The sequence below is a fragment of the Aulostomus chinensis genome, chromosome 10 (genome assembly GCF_037954235.1).
Source record: "Aulostomus chinensis isolate RoL2024-O1b breed Wild chromosome 10, RoL_Achi_v1.0, whole genome shotgun sequence".
Taxonomy (NCBI): Eukaryota; Metazoa; Chordata; class Actinopteri; order Syngnathiformes; family Aulostomidae; genus Aulostomus; species Aulostomus chinensis.
The window spans coordinates 21,315,950-21,334,445 of NC_141329.1; the positions used below are offsets into that span (position 1 = coordinate 21,315,950).

The 18,496-nt window shown below is 39.9% G+C and overlaps 1 protein-coding gene across 4 annotated transcripts in view; it reads left to right on the forward strand.

The window, feature by feature from the left end:
* The window catches only part of bcl9l (bcl9 like), a 30,621-nt gene that overhangs the window by 3,188 nt on the left and 8,937 nt on the right, over nt 1-18,496 (forward strand). For 2 of the 4 annotated variants that reach the window (XM_086216438.1, XM_086216440.1), the window contains 2 exons: nt 13,324-13,445; nt 14,670-15,078. In XM_086216438.1, coding sequence (XP_086072564.1) covers nt 14,754-15,078 — 325 coding nt within the window. In that variant the 5' untranslated portion in view covers nt 13,324-13,445; nt 14,670-14,753. Of the gene's footprint in view, nt 1-641; nt 686-1,508; nt 1,607-13,323; nt 13,446-14,669; nt 15,079-18,496 lie in introns of those variants that run through there. The other 2 variants (XM_086216437.1, XM_086216439.1) reach the window with 2 other exon arrangements.

Sequence of the window (18,496 nt, forward strand, 5' to 3'; positions counted from 1 at the left end):
TAGGAGGTGGGGACCAATATTTCCACGTTTTTGGCCATCGATAGAATTGCATTGCAATGCCGCACATCTACTCATCTGTTGTTGCGCCCTTTAAATAGCACATTGCAAACAAAGCCATTGACCAAAGACCAGCCTCTTCTTGGTCAATGGCGCAAATGTTTTCTGGTGTGCCAAAATAGCAATGCACCATGGTTGTACCAGACCACACCTCATTAACATACTTTCCAGTGCAGGCAGAGCGCAAGTTCATTTGCTTGTTAAAGGGGGCGAGGACCCTTGTGAAAACATCATTTATGCTGACGTGAAACTAGCAATAATTCTCGCACCTTGCGTGATATTGGGGCCGTTCGTTTGTAGAAACAGGAGTCTGTATGAACACATAAAACAGACAGCTAATGAGGGAATGCTGAGTTTCACAAATTCTATTGGTTAGAATCGCTGTCTCCATCTCTTACGAACATTTTACGTACAGAAAAATGCAAGGCTGGTAATACAGGATATGAATTGAGCAAAAAATTGTTTCCTGTTTACAACTGATCAGAATAAGCTTGTGGCATTGACAGCATAGCCGCACTCACCGCATCAGTGCAAGCAGAGACAGATAGGGTGAGTTGCTGACAAAGTGTTTCTTATCTTGTTAGGTGATCTGAGAACTTTGGGTTGAGCAACATGCAGCCCTGCTAAGGTGAGCTATTAAAGAATAATGTGATATTGAGAACATTGCTACACAACAGAATATACCTGGATAGTAAAGAGAGACTTGGGCCTGAGTCTAATCTCTACTTTAGGCTAATTCCATGAAGGGAAAGTTTAAGACTGAACATTTAGTCTGTTGTGGTTCTGGTCTGTATGTTTTGCATATAATTTTTGTAAATAAAAATACCCAGCCTGCCTCTGGTCCTGAATCTCTCAAACTGCATGCACAGTCATAAATAACATAGAAAGTCCAAGGTACTGTTAAATATTAAAAAGCATTTTCTATAAGGCTCAATCCTTCAAAGCGATGACCATCCCCACCAGCATCATCAGGGTGCATCTGATGGCCTCAGTTATGATAATGATAGAAGGGTGACAACACACCTCTTCAACAAACCAGTCACAGTAGAGGTCAGTAAAATCAATGATGGGAAGGGTGTAGCCTTGCATCTTAATCCTGCATAACGAACAAAAAATATCAATAAGAATCAATGCATTTTAAACTCTATGCATTTTAAAGCTTGTACCATTCTTACACTCAAGTGTATGTATTGCTTATAGTATTAAATACAAATAAACATACTTCGTCTGGAAGTCCAACTCAAATTACATTTAATTATCCTCATCAATGTTCGAAAATGTATTTGTAATAGTTTTGTTATTAAAATGACAACATAATTGTATTTGAGTGAATATCAAAAATGTCATTGAAGAGGAGGTTGCCTCTTAAACATAGAACAGACACAAATTCCGCTCTACTTTTTTAGCCACATGTGCTAGCAGCTAAAGAGCTATGACCTCACCAGTATCCAACAGAAAGTAACTGTAAGTTTGGTGATTTATTCAACTAGCTGAGGTGCAAAACTTGACCTTTGTTCAGTTCTGTAAGTTAAATAAGGAAGACAAGTAGGTAAGTGCATGTGGTTTCTTCATTCCGTGGCTCTTATGGTCTGGTTCAGTGTGACCGTCTGCTCTCAAACGTAACGTGATTACTACATGTAAGATTTGATTTGTTGTAGGGGGACAAAAGATGTCCAGCAAGGTTGCAAAATAATGGACTGGTATTTCATCAAATTAATGGTATAAAAGGCAGAGATCATAAAACTGAATAATTTAAAAGAATATCAACTTTTTGTACGTCAAAGTAAAATGCCAGCCAGGTATTTAGCAGAGCAGATATGCAGTAGTAGACAGAAATAATTATTAACTCAAACAGATGCCTTGGTTACTGTTACTGGCTGAGTAAAAGTGGATCATTTTGTGTAGAGGCAGGCTTGCAAATTCTTGAGTTTCGGCAGCTTGGAGGTGACTGTAAAATTGACATTATCAGTGTGAATGTTGTGACTGCATGTGCATTTAAATAGTTAACATATTTACCTTGAAAAAGTCTGGTAAGTTAGCATATCAAAATAAATTCTATCTACTTGACTCACAGTTAGAGATTGTTAACGTTTCTGACAAGTCATTATGTCCATTGGCAAGATGTTTTGCCAAGTTGGAGCTTGTTGACTTACTTGGTCTGTGTAGGCGGGCTTTGTGACACCCACTCTCACTTATTTCATGCTGTGTGACAAGCCATGAACTGTCAGTAACTGCCTCTTGCGTCACCGTGAAAGCTGCAACAAACTCATTTCTGAGTTGTCAAACAATTCTGGAAAATGCCACTCTTATTAGGTCATCAAGTAAAAAAAAAAAAGTTTGATTCCTGACCTTTTTGTTGTCTTTTCTCTTAATTTAGCTCGTGTGGAATGAGGCTTTTGATTTCTCATGGCTAGGATTTGGTGTTTTGTGGAGGGAAGGTGACTAAATTTCATTGGCACGGTTGATGGTTAATCCTTGATTATTAATGAAACCAAATGAATGTGTCTGTGGAGGAGGGCAGAGATGATTCTGTTTGTCAGTAACAAACAAGTACCCTCAAAATACATCTAAATCTATAATAATATTAATAGTTAGTTGGGCCCAATGTGACGTTTGCATGGGGCCCACCATCTGTAGTTGCACTCCTGTTGAGTGTGCAGATTTTCAGTTCCCTCCTGATCTGACGGGGGAGTGGGGTGGGTGGGCAGGGCCTTGAATTTTGTGGTGTTTTACCCTCAGCCCTGTGATTCCAACTGCCTCTGTGTTGCAGTGCTACCCTTCTATCTTAACTGAGGCTGCAGTTGGGTTTGTTTCCTTGCTCTAGTTGGCTTTCTTCCAGGAATGTGTTGGAAAGGATGCAACCCTTGACCCTCTGTACAGAACCAACCGCTACTTCCCCGTTCCCGAGCTGGGGCAAAACCATGGATTTGTGGCATGCTCGATTCTGAAAGGTCCAGGAGACTTCCTCCTCAGGCCAGAGAATTTTTTTTTTTTATCACCATCCATTCTGTTCAGTACTGCACACTTACGACACAAGCAGATGGAATATGCACACTGTCTGCGCATATAAATCATAATGTATATTTATAATACGGCTGCCCCTGAATACTTCTGACATTAGTTTATTTAGTAGATCTTGGTTTTTGTTAAACTAAATGTAGGCTGGCGATAAAAATGAACTTGATACACAAAACAATATTGTAGTACAACAGAACAGTGTTCCCTCATCATATTTTTATTGACACTGATAAAAGACTCGAATTAACTTTGACTTGAGGCAGATGACTTGTAATATTTAACTCTTTGTTTTGAAACATGAGTGGGTGATTTGATTCCCAGTAGCATCTGCAGGAGCAGAGCCGCCATCATGAAGGAGACTAGAACAAAAATAATTTGATTTACACTATGTTGCGGATGACTGGAGGAAGAAACTAGAGGGCAAGGCGATATGACATCATCAAGACCTGATCTGGTCCCAGATCAAGTCCAAAATCAAATCAATGGTTTCTCAACAAAATCATTAAAAGCCTTTCACAACTTTGAGTTCTCCTGCTGGCAGACAAACTAATGCTGGCAACATGCAAGGTTTGCAGTTATAAATCAGTGACACGACCAGCACGACATCCAGCATATTCTGTTACTACAAAGCCCACAAAGAATGGTATGTCAGCTTATTATTGGCTGTTCAAACATTAGTTAGAAAAAGCTTATTGTTTGGCAGACACAAATTAATCCATATGAATCATTGAGTTTTTTCTAACTGACTGCCTCTTGTGTAATTATGTGATTGCCTGTTTAGATGTCTGAAAGCTCTTCTAGTCAGCACAGTATAGTCAAAATCCGTATCCTGGCGCAAAGTCCATCTATCAATTTTCTTCTGCTTATCCTGTTAAGGGGGGGGGTGGGGGGCTGGAGCCTATCCCAGCAGCCTTCAGGTGAGACGCAGGGTTCACCCTGGACAGGTCACCAGTCCATCACAGGGCCAACACATAGAGACAACCATTCACACTCACAGCCACACCTACGGTCAATTTAGAATATCAATCAGCCTCGTCCTCTCTTGATGTCTTTGGACTGAGGGAGGAAGCCGGAGTTATCAAAATTATAAAATGCAATGTTTAAATGGTAGGGGGTACAATATTTGTAAGAGGCAAAAAGTGTTTCGCATACAATTCTAAATGGATGTCCCAGCCTCCAAATCGTACTCCATAGATTTTGTTATTTGGTGCATATCCCTGCAAAAATCACATCATAATCATTTCACTAAGTTTTCAATGAAAACAAAAGAAAACTGTAGACATCTATGAGATGATTAAGGTGCATAAGAGAAGGTCACGTGGACCAAAAAGTTTAAGGAGAAAAAAAAAAAAAAAAAGAACTCCTGCACGCTTTCTAAACCTGCAATATAATATTTGCACATCCTATTTGGTACGACGACATCATCGGGACTGTTTCCTTGATGATGGTCTATTACCCAAATGTCGCGAATGACAATTATATTGCAAGTGACACTGTGTGGGAGTCCTCCTTTGCTACTTGTGAATTATGAATAAAGCAAGAATTGAAAATCTGTCAAATATTAGGTACAATTGCATTGTATTCCCTATATTTTCAAAATGGTTGAGCCCTAATACCGCTGTTGTTTCTATACCGCCCACTCCTAGCTGTCACCTGTGTACTGTCCCACAATTCACTGTAATCTACCATCAACAACCAACAGACTGTGTCAACACAGATGAATGCAGCTATGCAGATCAGATTTACAGTTAGTCCAAAGATCAGTCGGTTATTTTTAGATGTGAGCCACAAATGCTGAGTATTGCCTCCTTTTAAGATGCTTGTACTAATCAATGCTGAACTGATGTAATCACTTTGATATGCATGTACACTACATTCCCATTCAGTCAGCCGATAAATGCCATTTTTTTTCCCATTCCGCCTGCTTTCGTTCAATCACATGCTCGTCCTTGCCTTTCAACGTGCCATGTCAAGGGTTATAAAAAGCAAGGAATAGATCTGGCGATATAGGCTACATTTGTTAACCATCAGTGAACAAAGTTTCCCCCTCTTGGGCCAAACAATGTGAAACGCATTGTCAGTCTATGCTTTTAGTTGTGCCCTTGCCAGGATGCAAACCTAACATCTGCCCTCTTTAATAACTTTTGATTTTATTGCCTCACTATCACACCAAATCATCCATCTGAGGTGGCTAGTTGTTTCTCACTGCACACTCTGAAATCATTGCTCCATTATCTGATATAGATAGTTTAAGTTGGCTGGTCATATTGATTTCAAAAATAACTGGGAATGTACTGATGGATCAGGTTTGATTTTTTTTTTTGGGGGGGGGGGGTGGTCTGAATGGGTTAGAGTGAGAGTTGGCATGTGATTGATTGCTGGTTCAACATCTACCAAGGAACCTTTTTTCTTCTCTCTGAATTGGGGAGCCTGCAAGTTGGTGGTGTTCAGATCAAATGTGAGCAAATTTTTCCCCACAGGGCAATATGCAGTGGGCAACATGAACGATGTCAGTGCTGCCAGGCTCAAACTGGCCATCTGGCAATTCTGGCAAATGCCAGATGGGGATAGTCCACCTACTGTGCCTCCACCAACAGAAATGTGGGTGAATAATTTTGAGCAATTAAATGTCGAAATTGGGACAATAACCCATCTTCCATTTCAAAGAAGGAATATTCAAGGGCTGGAAAAATGCTGGAGCAGAAACAACATCTTGAGGCATCAGTCGTCCGACTTCACCACCATTAAGTTCAAAGGAACAAAGATTAGAAATAAACTAATCGCTCAATGAATCCAGTATCTCATCTAGGCACTTTATATCAGTGGCAGTTGAGAGAAAATTCAATATTGTGGGTAATTCCACTCAAAGCAGTGCCATAAAATTATAATGATGCATTTTGTGTAACTAACTTTTGATTAATAAGGGCTGCTATATCAGTGAACACAAAAGGGTTTTATTTGTGACAGAATGACTGTCATCTTCACCAAAATGAATGTGATTGTTGCTGTTTGTCTGTTTGCAGGATTGCTTAAAAACTAAAGGCCAATTTTCACCAAATTTATAGGGTAAAAAAATAGACCTCAATATGTTAGATGGAGCAGTTTAACATGGTGTGGTATTTCATACATGCATATTTTTAGATGGGGTTTGACTGAGGTCAGCATGACATGCTCTCTCACAGTCTCCTCTAATTTGGTTTTAGTTTTTGTTCTCAGCTCACACTGACATGTCCACTTCCCTTGATAGCCTTGTCAAAATGTTTATCTCTTTCATGTCCACAGAATTTTCCACTATGCATTTTTTTTTTTTTTTTTTTTTTGCCGAGCAGTGTGGGGTAGGCATGAACATGCTACATTTTGGGGATATCCCTAGTAGTTTGGGCAACAGACCATGTCTATTGTTGAGAATTTGTTTTTGCAAGAAAGGATTGTGAATTTTAAATGAAACATGGTTTAAATCCTCACTTAATTTAGGAAATTCTTGGACATCCAGTTCATCGTATCCGAGAGACAGGCGATAAGGGAGATGGGAGGAGTGATGGTGGAGGGCTTGGTGGAGAAGAGGACCTTAGTATCATCTAGGACTGGGCGATATCACGATATATATCGTCTGGACGATAGAAAATGTCTATTGTTTAATGTTAAACTTCATTGTTTATATCGCGGTGTTGCAAAACAGGCTTTACGGCAGTATTTTACGTCACCGACGCGCCTTACGGCAAGCCCAAGCACGCGGCTAAAACATACACAGCCATGGAGGAAGATGGTGGACGCCACACAGAAGAACATGTTACCAATTCTCAATCCAAACAACAACAAGATGATGAACAACCAGCGCAAACCAACGAGCTTGTACCTAAAAGAGGGGGAACTTCTGTCATATGGCGGTGGTTTGGATATAAAAAGACCGACAAGGATCAGACTACTGCACTTTGTAAAGTATGCCGCTGCCTGATCCAACAACAGACTCGAACACGATTAACTTTTTTTATCACCTGAAAAAAGAATCATGAAAAAGAATACAGAGAGAGTCAACAAGAAAAAGCAGCAAAAGCTGGGCCGAGTGACGTTGACGTTAAGAAGAAACTCCAGACGCAGACATCGCAACAGGCTTTACCCGCGGTACACCATATAGCCATACCTCCCGCGGATGGAAAGAAATAACCATGGCTGTTAGGGTTAGCACATCTGTAAAGATATGATTCCAATCTACACAGTCGAGAAACGGGGGTTTCTTGAGTTAGTGCAAACACTCGACCCCAGATATGAAATGCCCAGCCGAAAACACATCAGTAGCGTTGTTACCTGCTTTATATGATCAATAAAAAATAAAATAAACTGTTCATTCATTGAATTTACCAAAAATGTGCTATATCGTGATGTATATCGTATCAGGATATAAATTGAGCTATATCGGGATATAAAATTTTGGTCATATCGCCCAGACCCAGTATCATCAGTGAAAATGTACACCATTGTGACTCAATATACTGCCAAAGGGAAAGGGGTAGATGATGAATTGGAGAGGACCTAGAACCAAAACCTGAGGGACACCTTAACCTGTTTCCCAGTTGGCATCCAGCTATATGCTCAGTAATTCACAAACCAACTACAACCCTTGTACCAGACGTACTTTAAAAAACACTTTTTGGATGAACTATCCCTTTTAAAATGAACAAACGTCATCTGCTCGATCTGATCGTAAATGTTTGTAGCCTGAACACCACAATTAAAATTTTAATAACAACTTAATGGATCCACATGGAGAAGTGGTTTGCAGAGGATTTGTTCATGGTCATACAGGTGGTGTTAGGTATGGTCATGTCCTACGTGACCACAAGGTAGCCAAGCACATTAAACTTATTTTCCTTCCCTTCGGCTACATTTTGACTGGCGCTATGTGCAAATCCAGTTTATTAGCCAATTTAAAATTTTTTTAAAAAGTCTCAACCGTGGATGTCTGTAAATGTGTGCTCCTGCGTCATTCAATTTATTCATTCATCAGTACTGTTAAATACATTGGCTTCAATGTTTACTAGGCTCAGTCTACACAGCAGCACTGTGGCATCTGTGTTATGGACTTGGCTTTGTATTATGTTCTTGCTGTTGGCCCTGATTTCCCATGGCTCTTTGGGTCTATTAATACCACCTCACTCTAAAAATACAGAGTACTGTGTGACCCACTGGGACTAAATGAGGGATCAACCTCTTTTATGCCTACTCACACATACAGATACAACCATTATAACTTCTGACCTGTATTATACCTTTCTGTGGTTTACTCTGAAACCTGGAAACCACCTGTGTAATTTTGAAAGGCAAATACATTCCAGGAAACTCACAGAAATGATTCATCAAAACTTTGCTGAGTCCCTGTTGAGAACATTCCACTAATGGCAAAAGAATGTAGGCGTGTGTGTTGGCTTGGTGTATGTGTTTGTGTGTGTGTGTGTGTATAAACACTTGTCATCGCAGCCTTTATGGGATTTAACTACGAATGGGCAATATACGTAAAGATCCTGTGCCTCAGATCTCAGTTACTCCCCTAATTTCTTTGAAGCACAACTGGACACATCTGGTCCAACAGTGAAACTGAATCACTTCTTCTATCAACTTGTGAAATATCAAATAAGACAGAGAGAGGGAATTGGAGATCAGTTTGTGCCCTAATACACCGCTTTCTTATGGCTTACTTTTGGATAAAACTATGGAAATGTTAGGTTATGGGTTTATGAGAGGGTGAATGAGTTTTACATTGAAAATAGCATGAAGTCCCACAGCAAACGTGTGCCATTGAAGGCTTCACAATTTTCTGATAGATTTTTTAACAGCCGGGGATTTTGCCATCATATTTCTGTGTTCTCATGACTACACACATGTTTGTTTTTTTGTGAGTTCACTTAGATAAAAGAGAATCACAAAGTTGTGTAATATTTGTGAAGGCTGTCATAACTCAGACACACACAGTGTTCACAAAGCATGCCTCTGACGAGCAAATTGATTCATCCATAAGATTAAGATCCAGATTAACATTTATTATCCGCAACAACACTGCGCTTTGACTTTGATTTCACCACATTTTGCTGTGTGCTTCTTCTGTTTTCTGTGTAATGACATTTTATTTAACGTCATGGTAGTTGCTGCTGAGTTAAGATGACTAAACACTTAAGATGCAGGATTCATGGATGTATTTTAGACTTTAAAAAGCATCAAAATATCTTAAGCTGCTGTTTAAGGTCCTGAAAGAGAGTCTGTAGTTAATTGAAACCCATTCAAACATCCAGTTGACTCTGAGATCGCGTTCACACCAGCCTTGTTTGGTCCAGTTGAACCAAACCCTTGGAGCGTTTACCTCTCTGGTGCGGTTCGTTTTGGTCGGTATGAACGCGGTGCATTAAAGTCTGCTGATATGCAGTCCGGATCAGCACCAACATGAAAATGAGCAGACGCTTCATGATGTACACTAAAAATTGCAAGGGATTTGCTGTCTACCCGTCTTAACTGTATAAGCAATGACCGAACGGCATCACTGCCACATGACAATTTTTGGACTGTTTGAGTTTGGTCTTTGTGAACGCGAACTGGACCAGTTGAGAAATTGCAACTATGTATCATCCTCGCTTGATTTGTAATCAGAAAATGGACCTTTTGGTTTGAACACGACCTGAGACGAGTGAACCCAACATTCAACAGTACTAAATTGTCTGCAGGTTTACAGACTCAGTTGCATTTAATCTGTTGAGCTTTTAAATCTGAAGGCAAAAAAAAAATCGTAGATTAAGGATCATTCAATGTTGTTATCAAATAATATGAATGCAAATTTGGTCAATAGCATTCAGGACCATATCTTCACGTTTAATCAGCAGCTACAAGTTCAACTCGGTTGTCATGAGTAAACCGATTTAAGGTCATTTCAGGAACATTGTGCACATGAGGAACATTTAACAAAGTGCCAAATGTATTCCAGAGCCTTAATACACTAATGGTTGATTTGGACAAAGACAATTTAATTGGGAGACATTTTTATCTGAATTTAATTCCCTCTTTCCTGTTGACACACAGCTCTTGATGGTAAATTGGAAGATCTGTCAGCACAGTATGTTCACTCTTGGTGCACACATGCTGCTCTGTTATAAAATAAACAGAGAAAGCTGTCAAGTCATGAAGTGAGATTTTGATTTTCTAAAATAAATTGATTATCTTTGAGCCGTTTGCAGTTAAACACCAAACACCCAGTTTGCATTTATGTGGGAAACTTGGGGGTAAATAGTATCTGTCCTCATAAATCACAAAAATGATTACTTTGAGAAAAGTTTCATGCACATTTACCCCATTTAACCCACAAAGATGCACTTTTTCATTTTTACGTAACCAAGCAGAGATGAGTCTGTTACAAGAGTGTCCTGGCCAAGATGGGCAGCATCACAAATAAGGCCTTGAAAATACAGTGAAAGTAAAGCATAAATTACAGAAAATCACGGACTATAAACTATTCATTAATATTTGTCACCAGTCATCAGCATCAGGGATTAAAATAGGTGAAATGAATCAAACAAAACTCCCAACAGCCAGATGCGCCGGTGTCCAAGTCATAAAAATTCCAATTAAGTGCATCCAGTGATCCCAGTTCCGTAAGATTCAGAGACTTTTGCAGCGGATTCCTGGCAGACTCTTTGAAATTGTCAAAATAACAACCTGCCCGGCGGTCTCCGACTGAGCAATAACACATTCTGTGCCTCTGATTAGATTTCTCTGTAAGACACAGGATGAGTTGATAAATGATGTAGAACCCACACAATTTCCTTGAGCACTGGGCAGGATCTCACTGTTGTCACCACAGTGAGGCGTTTGAACTGGCGCAGCATCTCAGACCTGGAGGATTTTTACCTTTTACATTGGTCTATGCTTAATAATAATGATATAGTAGTAATAATAATAACAACAGTAAAGATATATATACAAAAAGATATGAATGGTTGTTGATGTAGAGGAGGATCCAGTCATGTAAACATAAAGGGCATCAGTTTAACTGCAGCTATGTAAGCCATTTCAGATCAATGCGGGTTCTTTTCCATGCGTTTTCTAGTCAGTAATTGTTCTCCTGCTAGTCAGCGTGGGTGACGCCAGGTCTTGTTTAGTTAGTCTCTGTACACAACAGGTATATCTGATTAGTCACCGGAGCCATTGCCAGTGTTGACACAACAAGCTACACTGGTAATAAGTAAATTTCCAAACTCTGTCCACTTGTGCTCAGTCAGACTTTGTTCTGTTATCAAAGTTTATCCATCAATCCATCCAGAAAATTAATTTCCGCACCTACTTTTGGCAGAAACTAGACTGGATAAAAGAATTGGAGAACACCTCCCTTAAGGGATGTTAACTTTGATTTTACATCCTTGACTTTATTGCAAAGTAATTGCAGAGCAGCCAGGTTCGGTTTGATTGAATTCATCACTCAAATGTCACTCTAATTAATTCTGGAGTGGAGCAGTTAAATGCCTTGTTAGGTTTTCATGTTGAGGGGACGATGTAATGAATGCAGATAACACCAATTAAGTTTAGAGCTGGTTCTCCAGGTGTGTCTGATTAGACAAAAGGGCGAGCGAGTGGCGAAACATGCTTCAACAAGTCTCTTCTCTCTGACGATGCTCTTGAAAATTTAGGGCTGTCTCGAATATCACTTAATCGGATTTGAAGCTTAGGTGTTAGTAACCTGTGCCTATTACAATTGTGGTTGGCTGGACATCCCTACAGTGCCGCATTATTTAATTTAAAAATGTATTTTAACACAATTATCCTTTTTAGCAAACTTCTTCCTCCAACTTGCAAATCACACCATATTGCAGTTCAATTTTAGTTCAATGCACTGCCCTAGAATTAAATGCTCCCTTCTACGTTGTCGCTGTTTCAACCAGTCCTTAATCAAGCACGGTGATTAGGAGATGCATTCAATTGCCAGCCAGCATAAACTCATGTATTTTGGTACTTCTGTACTCAAGATGTCTTTTAATGGCCGTTTTGAGAGGGAGCTTTACCCTCCAGATAAAACACACATGACTTCTTTTCACTGGTTTCCTTGTTGATAATAACGTAGATGGTCCGGTGGGAGTCCCTTTGCTATCTACAAGGCTGGTATTCTCTTCAGATAGACCTATCTACTTGAAGGTCAGCCACTCACCATATGATTAGTCTGCCTCCACTTTGTGTTGCATAAAGCCAGTGAGTCACACTTTGTCAACAGGAGGGATGTCTGACCATCCCTGCTCCAGTTAATGACTGATGAAATCCTCAGCTGGTGAACAAGGCAGGGCTCTGTGCTGTCTTGAGCCAGCGTTGGTTAATGACTTATTAAAACATTGTGTTTGCCACTACCTGTCAAAGTGAGTGAGTTATACAGTTGGTTCTGTTGGAGCAGGACAGCTGACTTGCTGGTCCACAGCACTCACGTGTGTTTGTGATCATAAATGGAAATGTTTACATGAGATCTGGAGTATGTTGGACCAATACCAAGACTAGATGTTTTAAAAAGGCTACCGTGGGTTTTCATCACTTTATGAAGGACTTTGTTGAGACCTGCGATATCTTGATACGCTCATGTGTGTGTGTGTGTATGTGGTTTGTTGATAGCACAAATTCTTTGACACACCCCAGTTGAAAAGGTTAAAATCAGAAGCTTAGGGTTATGGACACAAGCAGGTGGTGGTACCAAGGGAACATCTGCTTGCAGCTATGGACTTGCACCTAGAATGAAGGCTGGTGTTCTTGGAAAATTCCACTATTGTAAATCTTGTAGTTTTTATTTCTTTTTACCAGCAATGCTAGAGGTAGAAAGCTGAAAGTCTGGTCATCTGAGCACTTGGGTCACATGAAGATGGATTTAAAAGCAGATTTGGATGATGCTGAGAAACCCTCGTGGTTTGATGGTATGTCTGAATAGACCTAAAGACTGTTCATGAAAAAGTAATTCATTTTCTGCGTGTTGGTACGGGAAAAAAAGTGTGAAACTGTGACTGAGTGAGCGAGGGAGGGAGAGATGGGTAATATGGAAAGATCTGGTAGAACGAGGGACCTTAAATGCTGCCTCTGCCTCCGTCCAGTTACCTCAGGGACGTTCTGAGGCCTTGCCGTCTTATCAGTCTCTCCTCTTCTGTCTGATGATGATACAAAGGCTAAGAATGCATACACTGAACAATGACAATGAAGATTCCCCTCTGCATCCACTCATGATTCTCATCTGTTATCCACCAGGTCCATGTGTGGTCAGTGAAGCGTCTCAGCCGGAGTTCAGTATGGCAGTATGTCAGATGAGCATCTGGGTGAAGAGTTAAGCCTGATCTGGGAGCAAAGTGTGTTTCCTCAGCTGAGTTCAGGTTTGGTTTCCAAGTTGTTTCTCGCTCGCCAAGCTATATCAGTAACTTCTGTTAAATGAGTTCCTCTACATTTCAGTCCCTCCAGAAAAATGCAATTGTTCAATTGCATAATTCAACGCTTAATCAGCCGAAGTCCGCACATTTATGCAGAGGCAGCATTTTTTTCAAAGGCACCGCACTTCTGCCACATAAATCGCAGGTTTTCACGCAAAATACGTGATTTATGCGTGGCTTGCATGATTTCGCAATCCTCGCATTTTCGTTTCAAAAACATCACACATCTTGCAGAGAATTGAAAAATGTTACGTTACTTCACGCAAGAGCAACCATTTTCCTCCTGTTGCCTTGGGAATGTTGTGAAGTGACATCGTCGGAAAGCTGCAAACCTCGCCAAGAAGACATGATGAAGTCAGCAAATCAGTCTCATTTGCCAACAAAATAAGCTTGGAAGTTCTTTGCCCCATCAAGGTTTTTTAAGTTTTAGCCATGTGTTTATTTCGGTCTGAAATAAAACAAGATGAGTATTTAATCATTCCCGGTTTCTGTGACGCGGTATGCTTGCTTATCATTAGAAATGACTTTTTACATTAAGGTAGCAACCCAGTGAGAACAAAGTGTTGGGGGAATCACTTTATTTTTTCTTATTCATCAAACCGCAGTTTTTGCAAATTTTGCAAATACCCGCCATTTTATCGCATAAATTGCATAAATAATCCCACACATTCCATCGCATTTTTTAAGAAAACATGCCTCATAATCCTGAATTTTTGCAACAATCCCCCCCAAAAACTTGCCATTTTTCTGGAAGGACTGACATTTCCAAGTATTTGTGAGTTTTACTCTCAGATCAGACCTTGTAGAGAACTTTTTAATAAATTCACCTTTAAGGGGCTGATAAATCATTTTAGACGAAAATTACTGATGTTCAGGGTCACACCGTCCACACGAGACATGATTTTGTACATGTCATTTTTACTAATCACATAGCAAATAAAAATGCAGATCAGGCCCTCAAACTTGGATAAAATAAATCAAGTTTTTTAATTTACTATCACTATCTTTGTAAAAATGTGTGTACATATGGTATTCAACATTGTTTTTGAATTAATTTTGGTGGATAGTTGTTGTTTTTTTTTATCTAGCAGACATTTTGTTGATCAGCTGTGAAGGTAATTTTTCACTCAACTGCTGCTGCTCATGATTTGCCTTTTCCTCTCCCATCAGTGTTGGCTGTAAGCAATGTGAGCTCCACTGACAGGAGCAACTATTCTCCATACCAGACCTCCACCTCAATCACCAGCCAATCAAATGCACCCAGACAATAAACTGGCCAGTCATGGCAAGCAGGTCACCAGTGACAGCCGTTCACAAATAGCCAGTGTAAACCAGCAGGTTCAGCAGCCGCAGGGAGCTGCTGGTCACCTGGGTCCAAAGAGTGTCAGTGTCGGGAGCCATGGAGTCAAAACCAACCAGATATCCCCTGGCAGCGCTGGGCTGAAAACTGTCAGCCAATCAGTGAGCAGCGTCGGAGGGATGCTAAAAACCAAAACCAAGCGGGAGAGGAGCACCTGTATTGGGTCCGGGGAAGCAAGAAATCCCATTCCTCCGGCCCTGGAGACAGATGCCAAAGGAGGTAAGGAGCTCTTTGACCAAATTTAATCCTGTCCCTTCCTGTCAGCAAAATCTAGTACAGATTAAGTTTGTTTACCTCCTCCAGCAGGAAGTGAAAATAAAGACTGAGATAACAGAACTGTTTTTTTTTGTTGTTGTTTTTTTTCTGGTGCTGAAATGCTCTGACCTTTCAGTGAGGTGTCAGAACTTCATCCTGACTTTTGATGGTTGTGCCATGCCCACGCGCTTCAGTCACGTGTCTGACATGAACAAGCATCGTGGCTTATTGTTGTGCTCAGAGCAAGAGACGGGTCATGAGGTTGTTAAACTTGAGTGAGCCGCCAGAGGTTGTTGTTGGTAAAGGAGGAGACGACTGCATGGGTTGAAAGATGAGAAGAATGCTTTTGATGAGCGTCAGTACGAAACCACATGACCACAAAGGTTTACCAAGTGTTTGATTTGCTTTTATTTATTTTGGCACGTTTGTGTTTATGTGCAAATGACATTTCTTGGATTTTTTGAAACTCACCTGGGCCTCCAGTGCATGACTTCCACTTAGAAACACACGCCTAAAAAGACAGGTGCCAAATTTGGCCCGTCATAATGTTTTGATCTTAACCACCAGGTGTAATGTATAGATAAATAAATCATTTTAATAAATGATAACAGGCCTAAGATTAAAACTTCTCAAATCATTTAAAATATTAAAGTGTTGATCTCTGATTATGCAGTTTTCTTGTTTGGTTAAGCTCTCAATACTAAATTTTAAGATCCCTTATATATTGTTTTTTCTTAATATGATTAGTCAGCAGAGTGACACTAAGCGCAGGTGGTCGGTTTGATGCAAGTGAAGTAAAGTTTTGTTTTGGGGAACAGAATCTTGGCACTTACACCTGATTCCAACCAATGAAGTCTTGACCTCTGGATCTGACTTCTCAGGGTGTCTCAGATAGTAAGATCCACCACTTTCTCAAAATGTCACCGAGAGTGTTTTAAAACTGAAATTGTTTCTGGCCACGCACTCACTTTCCTTCTCGCTCTCTATGATCTCGTTTCTGTCTGTAGAGAAACAAAAGTGCATTCAGATGAAATGTTAGCCAGACCTGGATAGTGTCATCTCAGTAGCTGGCTTTCCTGTTAAGATACACCAGGCAACAAAATATTGGCAGAAAACAGGAGGTCAGCTCTTTCATACTGCCTCTCTGTGTGTAGGTAGCAGTCCTCCCCTCTGCTGTTCTGTCTCTTTATTGTCACATCCAACTTCCTTCCTCTCTTTACTTTCAGACTTTCATGTCTGCAGTCACACAACCTCTTCTGGTTCCAGTGGCTCTGACCTCCTTGTTGGCGAAGCTCAGCCGCCTCCATCAATCTTTTTCTCATTGGCGAGTGATATGGCAGTGTACAAAACATTGAGCGGGCAGGTTCTCGTTACCATCTCTAAACTTATGTCACTCACAGTCATGTTAGGTCAATAACCAAAATTAATCAGTTTTATTTATTATTTTATGTCAACCAATTGAAGAGATTTCTTTGTTGGATCCAATCAGTCATTGATTTGATGGCTAATTTATTTTTTGATAGAAAATACCAAGTGCATATTTCCTAAATGAAGTCATTATATCAATTAAAGTCCAATTAGAATCCTATTAATAAGGCAAATTAAGTTGTTAGTTTTCATTAAACATAAAACAAAACATGAAAGTCGGTGGCAGCGTGGCGGGCGGAGCCCGAGGCTAAGAGCCAAACCTCCAAGAGTGCTGTAGCGTCAGGTTGTTAAACACAATTAAGCTTCTTTTAGACACGATTTGACACGACTCCAAAAAAACATCAGTCAAATCAAGCAATGAATTAAATAGCTCTTGTACTTTACTTATCTCAGTCAAATGCCAGATCCCCATGGGTAATGTTATCTGCTTGTTGTGCATCGCAGCTCCCTACTGCGCTGACACCGCGGTACGTTAGGTTGAGAGGGGGATGATTAATCAGGGTAGAGTACGTTACAATTCTTGCAATGAACTTTTTTTTTTCTTTTTTTTTTTGCCCAAATTTGTAAAACTACTTTCACATTCATTAGGCCGTAGGCAGCTGTGTCAAAGATCTTACAGCAGACAATTACCAACTCCATTGGCGTACAGCAGTGGAGCCAGTCTGCCACACTTTAGGACTGAAGAAATTAACTACACAAATGAACAAATATAATATTAAATTCCATGATCAGTTATATGACATCACATTTTGTCCTTGGTCATCTCAGTTTTCGTCCTGTGGACATTACTTCGATTTTTCATTCCATCAGTGTGTTAAGGCCAAAATGGAGCAGCGCTGTTGCCAGAAAATTCCAAGAGTGTTCAGTTTGCTCTGTCTCTTTCCTTGCCAAGTGATTGCTGCCATGTTGTGAAAGTTATAGCACAATGCAACCTCCATGTGTTCAACAAACTCCTTAATCATCAGTCATTGATTAATTACAGCAATTCAGATTTTCATCTTGGACCTTGTGTGGAAACTGTTAGCCAAAATGAGACAGATACACTTTTCAGGGTTGAGAATAACCTTGGACAAAAAAATTACAATAACAGGCCTTGAATAAAGCCAGAAAATTGCATATTCGCGAGTATGCAGTTCATTCAGATCAACTGAGCGAAAAAAACCCAACAAAAAACTAGATTATTTACTGTTGGTTTACTTCAATAGATTGTTTGTTGTATCAAAAATGTAGCTCTATAGATGGTTACATTGACATTAATTTTAGGGCAGTATATTGAGGTGAATTTTGACTTTTACCTAAAACACTGACACTGAATCAAAATTGCAGATCTCATAGTGCTGTGGAAATATAAGCATCTGATCAGATTTGGTATCGACAGACACCCAATAATCATGGACTGCTGTTTCTGGCTCTGATTTATCACGTATTTTTGCAGCTGTTTGTGGCCATTGTTACGCAGCAGCTTGTGCAGCCACATAATTATAATTACACCTTATCAGAAGAAATCTGAAGACATAATTAGCACGTGTGGCATATTTTTTTGTGATCAGTTTTTCAAAATGCACTGGCAGGGAAACCGATATCATAGATAAGCAGAACTTCAAATTTTTTGTGTATATCATTTTTAACTACATTTATTATTGGAAGTTGAAGGGTCTTCATTTTTGTGTGTGTTTGTGTGTCTTCTCATTTGCAGTTTCATTGAGCAGTTTCACCTCAATAGGCTTCCAATGTTTCCAGTTGTTTTCATTCTTGTTTGCATTTATGTATTTATTTTTGACAAAAACTGAACGGGCCATTTTGAAATGACTATGGCATCTTTAGCTAGCATCACTTCACAGGGCAGCTGATCAATTTTTAAAAAGGGCCATTTGATGCTAGGATGAATGTGATTGTGTCATTTAACATTCAGACTCAGATTAGGTGAGATGTGACAAACAAAAAGATTTAAAAA